The sequence below is a fragment of the Capsicum annuum genome, chromosome 3, assembly GCF_002878395.1.
Source record: "Capsicum annuum cultivar UCD-10X-F1 chromosome 3, UCD10Xv1.1, whole genome shotgun sequence".
Classification (NCBI taxonomy): Eukaryota; Viridiplantae; Streptophyta; class Magnoliopsida; order Solanales; family Solanaceae; genus Capsicum; species Capsicum annuum.
This window is the reverse complement of record NC_061113.1, coordinates 186,670,888-186,679,787: the sequence shown is the minus strand read 5'-3', so window position 1 is coordinate 186,679,787 and position 8,900 is coordinate 186,670,888. Positions and strand designations below refer to the sequence as shown.

Below are 8,900 nucleotides of genomic sequence, written 5' to 3'. Positions count from 1 at the left end.
TTATGTATATATATTTTACTTTTTGAATGGTCAAAAAATATTTGGTTTCTTGGTTGTGATTTTGAGAATTAATAGTACATACTCTTGATTGATTTATATATACATTTTGTGTTATACTTTATAAAATCATTTTAATTATATAGTACTGTTGGATAGCCTAATAACAACTGTTGCAATAGCCTACCAAAATAATTGTTCCTATAGACTGTTAATGACTATTACAATTGCTTGTGAACAACTGTTACAATAGCCTATGATAACCATTGCATTAGCCTATAAATGAGTGTCACAATAGCCTATAGATAATTGTCGCATCACCATTGAAGAAGTGTCGCCATATCTATGATGTAACAATCTACACCGCTGAGTTAGAATTAAATAAGTGTCGTAATAGATAGAGTTTATCATCAAGGTAAAGAATCAAGCGTTGTAATAGCAATATATAACCGTCGTATTAAATATACATACAGACGATTCGATAACCATCTCTACATACCCTAAACCATTGCAAATATATGTCACTAACATAAATAAATGAATGTCGCAATAGTGTTTTATAACCTTTGTATAAAGATTTATAGATTCAGGTTTTAACCGTCCCCACAGACTAGAAATCATCGCATTTTTTTGTAACAAGAACTGTCGCGATAAATGTATGTACGGCTATGGTTTATACAACCGTCGCAAATAACTGTCACATTAGAACTACTGTAACGCAATCAGTTGTAGCGACTGGGCTAACCGTTCCCATAGATCTACAGTAACGGTTTTGGCTTCTATGTAGACGGCAATTGAACTGTCGCCATAGACCTAATTTTTAGTAGTGTGGCTTTGGGGTAAAGCCTCTAAAGCATAGGACTTAGGCCTCCGACTTTTGGGGGTCTCATTTTGTATAGATAATTACATAGGTTTTGTAAAAAATAATACTATAAAAGTAAAAAGAACTAAATTTTGATTTGACTGAAAAATATGCTCAAAATTTGTGAAGAGATGTGACAAAATAAGAACTATTTTTAAATATGAATCCTTCTATTCAATTTGATTATGTTTACTAGAAAATCTTACTTAAGATCAATAATGTCTCAAGAAAGACTGTGTGCATTAAGTATAATATCAACTGAAAAAAAATTACTAAATGAAATCGATTATAAAACAATTATTCATAACTTTGCATCTTATGAAATTAGAAAAATAAATTTTAAAAAAAATATTAAGAACCTCTTGTGAAAGAAAGGCTATACAACAACAACAAAAACATACTCAGTATATTCGTACCAAGTAAGGTCTGGGGAGGGTAAGTGTGTGCAATCCATACCACTACCTCAAATGTGAGATGGAGAGCTTGTTTCTGATAGACCCCCGATTCAAAATAGAACAATCTAAGATAAGGAACAGTAATAGTAAGAATAGTAAAATAAAAATATATAATAGGGATTAGCAAACACAATAATACCATAAATAAGATACTACATGTAACACACCAAAAGATACCATATCTTAAACTCCGACTAACCTTCTACCCTATTCCGCCTCCTCCACAACTTCCTATCCAGGTTTATGTCCTTGGTAAGTTGGAGCTTCTCCATTTCATGTCTAATTACTTCCCTCCAATATTTCTTTGGTCTACCTCTACCACGCTTGAAACCATCCCTATCCAACCTCTCGCACCTCGGCGCTGGGGCATCTGTGCTCCTTCTCATAACATGATCGAACCATCTCAGCCTCGCTTTCCTCATAATGGATTTCACCGAATCCACACCAACCTTATATCGAATAACCTCATTTTTAATCCTATATTTTCTAGTACACCCACACATCCACCTAAGCATTCTCATTCCTACCACCTTCATCTTCTGGATATGGACCTTCTTAACAGGCCAACACTCCACCCCATACAACAACGCCGGGCTAACCACTACTCTATAGAACTTTTCTTTAATTTTGGGAGGTACATTTTTATCACACAAGATTCCAGAGGAAAGCCTCTATTTCATCCAACCTACCCCAATTCGATGAGTGATATCTTCGTCAATCTCTCTATTCTCCTAAATCATAAACCCTAGATACTTGAAACTATCTCTCTTACTTATAGACTCGTTGAACTTACACTCTAAATATTCTGTCTTGGACCTACTCAACCTAAACCCTTTAGACTCAAGAGTTTGCCTCTAAATTTCCAATTTAGCATTAACTCCACTACGTGTCTCATCCATCAAGTCTACATTATCCACAAAGAGCAAACAATAAGGCACCTCACCTTAAATACGCCACATCAAAACATCCATCACCAATGCAAAATAAAATGGAATAAGCATCAAATCTTGATGTAATGGGCACGACTATAAAGCCTTGAAGGTGATGAATCCGTGAATTTGAGGCCAAATTCCTTTCAAGATGGAGAGGATGATACAGGCACGACTATGAAGATTGATGTGTGTGCAAGTGTGACAAGAGGACATCCAAGGAAGTACAATGCTAAAGTGTAAGGAAGACCAAAATTCACACTAAATCCGCCCCACTCTACACTGGAGAGGCATCCATTAGTCATTACGGGTCTTTTGGGAAATTCACTTTGTTATGTAATAGACTATATATAGTTTAGTATTAGGGTTTTCATTTCTTAGTTGATTATTGTTATAAGTCTTGAATGTTGAAACACCAAGTCCTCTCTTTAATTGAGGAAAAACCTAAATTAGGTCACAAGTGTGGATATCACTTGTGTTACAATTATTGGCTTGAAACGTTATTGCTAGAGAAGGTAACATTCCTCTTGTGCCTTCGTAATAGATTGGTGATAGTTTGTGTATGTTGTAAGGGTCCTTAGGTTTGACATATCTTAGGGTTCTTGTAGTCTGTACACTTCTATGTTAATCTATATATCCACTTTATCTATTGAAATCATCTCTTGTTATGTTTTGTGTTCTCTTGCCGTTTTAAGTATCTTCTTGTGGACTGTTTTGTGCTGGTTGTGGACTGGTTTGAGGATTATTAGGATCGTTTGGTATCATCTGGTATCAAATATAAGGTTAGTTTTGTTCCTACAATACCAATCATAGGCTTGGTTAGTTGAAAAATAAAAAAAAGTGTTCTAAGTATTGGTGTTCTTGGCCGAGGTGTTCTTGTTGTTGTTGTGTTTGGCCAAGATAAGTGTCTAGATTTGGGCGTGTTTTGCTTGTCTTAGTTGTTTCTATTGTGAGTTTTTTTTTCTCTTAAACACTTTTGAGTCAAAAAACCAAGTTCTTGAGCTAAGTTTCAAGTGTTGTTGAAGGTTATGAACGGCTAGTGTTGTTATTGTTCTTGAAGTTGTGTTAAAGGAGGGTTTTCAAAAGGTGTTGTTTGATCTTGAAAACAAGAGAAGAAGAGTAGACTTCTTATTTGTCTTGGAAACATTTCCAAGATAACACCAAAATAGTAAGGAAACAAAAGTCTTCCAAAAGGTGGAGCTACCAAAAAGAAGTAAGACCACTTTCCAAAATTATCCAAAAGAGTAAATGAAATAAGATTACCAAAAAGGTTGTCTTGCCAGAAGAGTGAAAGTAGGTCAAGACCTTTTTAAATCTTGAAAAGGAATCCAAAGGTCTTATTTGTCTCCCCATAGCCGAGATCCGTCTTCCACTTGAACAAAAGTTGAACAACTAAGTTTTGGAACAAAATTTTTCAACTTCAATAACATTCCAATGACCAATAGTCAAGTGTCACATCATCATAAGCTCAAGAATTGGAATTCCTAGTTTCTTTTATTTGTTTCCATTGGTTTTAATCTTGTTGATTCTTATACTAATTGGCAACAAGTAAATACCTACTAAGTTGTAAATTAGTTTTTCAATACGTTTCTTTGTGTTAGTGTTATTTTTATACTTTTCTTGTTTTTGAATCGTAGCATTTCTTGGTTCAAGTGCAAACATTACTTCCTTGAGTCTTCAAGCAAATAATCCACTCCGACCAAGAAGTAAACTTACTCTTGAACTCATCACAAACTACGAGCCGACTTGCAACACTTGTGACATCAAGTGTGAGACGAACAAGGTGTCTGAGAGTGTGGTGAGGAATTTGTGAACTAATTGTTTGTTATTTTTGTAGGTTTATGTGGTATTATTGTTAGCGTGTTCAAGGACGTGAATATTGTTGGTGTTGTTGTGTGTGACGTTGTGGGCTGATTTGATGTTTTGTTGTACCGTAAATTGAAGGTTTGCCTTAGGTATAATCGTAATGGAACTTAAGGTTTCAAACTCTCAACCCACGATGGACAACAATGCCACTAATGTTATACTGGCTCAACTTAAAGCCATGTCCCGTGACATTGCTAGAATTAATGCGGGTATTGAAAATTTAAACTCAGATATGACATTGGTGAAGGGTGAGATGTCGACTATGGGTGGGAGATTGGAGAGAGTCAAAAGCCAAAGAAGCCGAACTTCTACCTCTAAAAACACCTCACCAACCATTACTCCCTAACCTTTACACTAAATGCTATATCTACTAAGGCAACCATTACTTACCATAAATCAAACAAACCTTTACTCCCAAGGCCAAGAACATGATAGGCCAATCCACCCTCCATTTCACCTAGTCCAACAAGAAAGACTTGGGACCCAAATACCACCATCAAACCTGAGCCCTCCCATTTAAACTCCACTTGACCAAATACCTTACTATCAAAATCCAATCCGGCCGCTACAAGCTCCACTTAACCCAAATAGACCCATCCATGTTGAGGGGTATGGTAGAGGAGAACAATATGTTGGTTATGGACCATATAATGATGTTTACATGAGAATAAAGGAGATAATGGGTAGGAAAAGAGTTTCGAGGGAAGTTCATAGCCGAGAGGAAAGAGTTGGTCATTAGAACCAACAAGGAAACCAAAACCGTAATATAGGGCTAAATACCATTAAGATGGGGCTTCCAATCTTCAAGGGTGAGAGTGATCCCGAAGAGTTTATTGCATGGGAATCTTCATGTGAGAGGGTCTTTCAAGTAAATGATCTTACCGAAGAGAAAAAGAGTTGCTATGTAATCTCTCACTTTGAGGGTTATGCTACTAAATGGTGGGAGTATGTTAAGTGTTTTGGTAATTTCTTGAGAAGGGCAGCCCCCTCCTTAGTTTCGATTAAGGTAACTCATGAGACAGAGGTACTTACGCAAAAATTATCAACAAGAGCTCCTCCCAATTTGTATAACTTGAGGCAAGGAAACAAGAGCGTCGTGGATTACTACGATGAGTTCCAATAACTCATTTTGAAACTTGATCACTGAGAGGAGAAAGTAAGACATGAAATTTTTCGATTCAAGGTTGGAATGAATAGGGATATCTCCTTATGATTGACACTTCAAAAATTCGACACCATTGATGGCATCTTCCAAGCCGTTTTAAAGGTTGAAAGAGAGCTAAAAGAGAGACCGGGGTACAAGTACAAGGGACAATATTCCTTGGGTTTAACAAGGACAAGAATCACTCACTCAATTCCAAAAAACATAATGTCAAGGCTTTCCAAGCCAAGAACTAGAACTCCCAAAGGTACCCTCCAAGAAACAAAGGTAAATCGTACTCCTCTTCCCATTCTAAGGGTATGCAATATTTTAAATGATAAGGTTGGGGCCACAAGGCTAGTGAGTGTCCAAATAGGATGAATATGATCCTAAAGGAGGGGAAATTATAATTTATTGGATAAGAGGTGGGGCTTGAACCGAATAAGATTGATGAACAACTTCAAGATGGAGAGATGGGAGAAGCCAAAGGGTTAAAGAAAGGAGGTAAGGAAAATGTTTGGCCATATGATGGTGAACTTGAAGTGCCATGTTTGGTGGTGAGAATATTCATGATTAGTAAGGCTTTGGTTGATCCTAGTCAAAGGAAGAACCTTTTTAACACCAAATGCCTTATTGAGAGAATTGTGTGCTCTATGATCATTGATGGATATAGTTGTGTCAATATTACTAGTAGTACTTTGGTTGACATCTTGAAGCTTCCCACAATACCTCATAATAGTCCATACAAGCTTCAAAGTTTGAATGAGTATGGGGAGTTAAAGGTAACCCGACAAGTGATAATATAGTTTAAGGTTGGCGACTACCTTGATAAGGTATTTTGTGATGTTATTCCTATGCAAGCGTGTCATTTATTATTGGGGAGGCCATGGAGATATGATAGAGATACCATGAATGATGGAATAACTAATAGGTACACTTTTGATATCCATGGACAAAGATATACACTCCATCCTTTCTCACTGTTACAAGTGATTAAAGTTTATTAACAAGTGAGGGAGTTGGAGGAGAAGAGAAAGAATGGAAGGAGAGGGAAAACCGAGAGTGTAAATAGTAAAGACAAGGTGTAAACAATGGTTCAAGGAGGAAATAAGTCCCTACTTGTGGGACTTACCTGCAAGGCTTCCTTATTTCTCACTAACAAAGGTACTAGCATTTTGCCTAGTGCCGTCTTTTCTTGTGTGCAGGTTCATGATCATGTTCTTCTAAGGAGGATACCAAGAGGATTACTTACCAACACATGCTTGATGATCTCAAGGAGACCTTGACTAAGCATCCAAGCTTCGGTACAGAATATGAAGACTTGGTTCAAAGAAGAAAACTTGAAGGTGATGAAGCCGTGAATTTGAAGCCAAATTCCTTTCAAGATGGAGAGGATGATACGACACGACTATGAAGATCGATGTGTGTGCAAGTGTGAAAAGATTACATCCAAGGAATTTCAATGCTAAAGTGTGAGGATGACCAAAATTCACACTAAATTCGCCCCACTCTACACTAGCGAGGTGCCCCTTAGTCATTAAGGGTCTTTTGGATAATTCACTTTGTTATGTAATAGACTATATATAATTTAGTATTAGGGTTTTCATTGCTTAGTTAATTATTGTTGTAAGTCTTGAACTTTGAAACACCAAGTCCTCTCTTCAATTGAGGTAAAATCGAAATTAGGTCACAAGTGTGGATATCACTTGTGTTGCAATTGTTGGCTTGAAACGTTAGCGTTAGGGGAGGTAATGTTCCTCTTGTGTCTTCATATAAGATTGGTGATAGTTTGTGTAGTTTGTAAGGGTCCTTAGGTATGACATATCTTAGTGTTCTTATAGTCTATACACTCTTTTGTCAATCTATCTATCCACTTTATCTATTGAAATCGTCTCTTGTTGTGTTTTGTGTTCTCTTACCTCTTTTAGTGTCTTGTTCTTGTGGGCTATTTTGTGCGAGTTGTGGAATATTTTGAGGCTTATTAGGACCATTTGGTATCAGGCATCCTCTCCATCTTGAAAATTATGTTAAACAACCGAGTTAACCACTTTATACCTTCCCCTCCTATGCACTTCCAAAAGTCCACCGGAATCTCATCTGGCCCCGCCGCTCTACCTCTATGCATCCTACAAATAGCCCCCTTAACCTCCTCAAACTTAATGTACCTACAATAACCATAATCACGAAACCTCTTGGAATGCTCCAAATCTCCCAACATAATGCTAGTATCTATTCCCTTGTTAGGAGCTTATGAAAGTAAGACTGTCATCTCTTTCTAATACAACCCTCCTCTACCAGAACTTTGCTATCCACATCCTTAATACACTTCACTTAATCTAGGTCTTGAGCCTTCCTCTCCCTAACCTTGGAGAGCCTGTACAATTTTTATCCCTATTTTTACTGTCCAACAATGTGTATAAACTCTCGAAAGTAGCATTCTTAGCCCTCTTGACCACTAACTTCACCTCTCTCTTAGCGTATTCTTATACTCCTCCCTATTCTTCCATTTATATTTTCATCCTCACTCTCAACCAACTTTGCATATGCTTTCTTCTTAGCCTCTGCCTTTTCCTTCACCTCCTCATTCCACCACCAGTCCCCTTGGTGCTTGCCCTAGCGGCCTCTTGAGCCCAACACATCTCTAGTTGCCTCCCTGATGCAATTGGCAGTCTCATCCCACATACTATCAGCATCCTCTCCACTTCCCTAAGCCTCTCTCGCTATCAACTTATCCCCTATATCTAATGCTCTGGCCAAAGTCAGATTGCCCCATCTAATCCTCAGCTGATCCTTCACCCCTCTCTTCCTCCATTTCTTCTTTATCTCCAAGTCCATCACCAAAAGTCTATGTTAGGTCAAAAGATTCTCACTCGGCAAGACCTTACAATCCTTAAAAATATCCCTATCTCCTTTCTTGAGGAGCAAGAAGTCAATCTGAGTCTTGGACACTGAACTATAAAAGGTAACCAAGTGAACCTCCTTCTTAGGAAAGTTCAAATTGACTACCACCAATCCAAACGCCTGAGCAAAATCTAGAAGTGCCACTCCTTCAATATTTCTTACACCGAACCCATGTCCTCCATGCACATCATCATATCCTCTTGAATGAGATCCTATGTGCCCATTGAAATCGCCTCTTATGAAAAGCTTCTCATTACTAGGTACACCCCTCACCATCTCGTTTAAATCCTTCAAAAATCTCTTCTTCTCTTCATCATCTAGGCGTACATGTAGTGCATACACACTAATAATATTCCAAAAAGACCCTCTAATAACTAGCTTAATTGACATCATTCTATCATTGACCCTCTTAACATCTACCACTTTCTTCCTAAGATCGTCATCTACTAGAATACCTACACCATTTTTTTCCTTACGCTTCCTGAGTACCACAACTTATAACCATCTACTACCCTCGCCTTAGTACCTACCCATTTGATTTCTTGGAGACACGCTATATTAATTTGCCTTTTCCTAAGAATTTTCACCAGCTCTGTGACTTATCCAACAAAGAACCTATGTTCTACGACCCTACTCTCAACATATAGTCATCCTTAGCCCTTTTACCCTTCCTACCCCCTGCCACTACCCCTACCCCCACCCTAGTCCCCGCCCCCAACCCTGACCTTGACCCAAGACCTGTCCAAAGA

At 37.8% G+C, this 8,900-nt stretch overlaps 1 protein-coding gene across 1 annotated transcript; it reads right to left on the bottom strand.

The window, feature by feature from the left end:
- Window positions 1-7,231: 7,231 nt before the first annotated feature.
- LOC124896768 (craniofacial development protein 2-like) lies at window positions 7,232-8,541 on the bottom strand. The gene is made up of 3 exons (XM_047408590.1): window positions 8,121-8,541; window positions 7,828-7,903; window positions 7,232-7,415 (listed from the first exon to the last, which is right to left on the bottom strand). The coding sequence occupies exons 1-3, from the start codon at window positions 8,539-8,541 to the stop codon at window positions 7,232-7,234; spliced, it is 681 nt and encodes a 226-aa protein (XP_047264546.1).
- Between the last annotated feature and the right edge of the window lie 359 nt (window positions 8,542-8,900).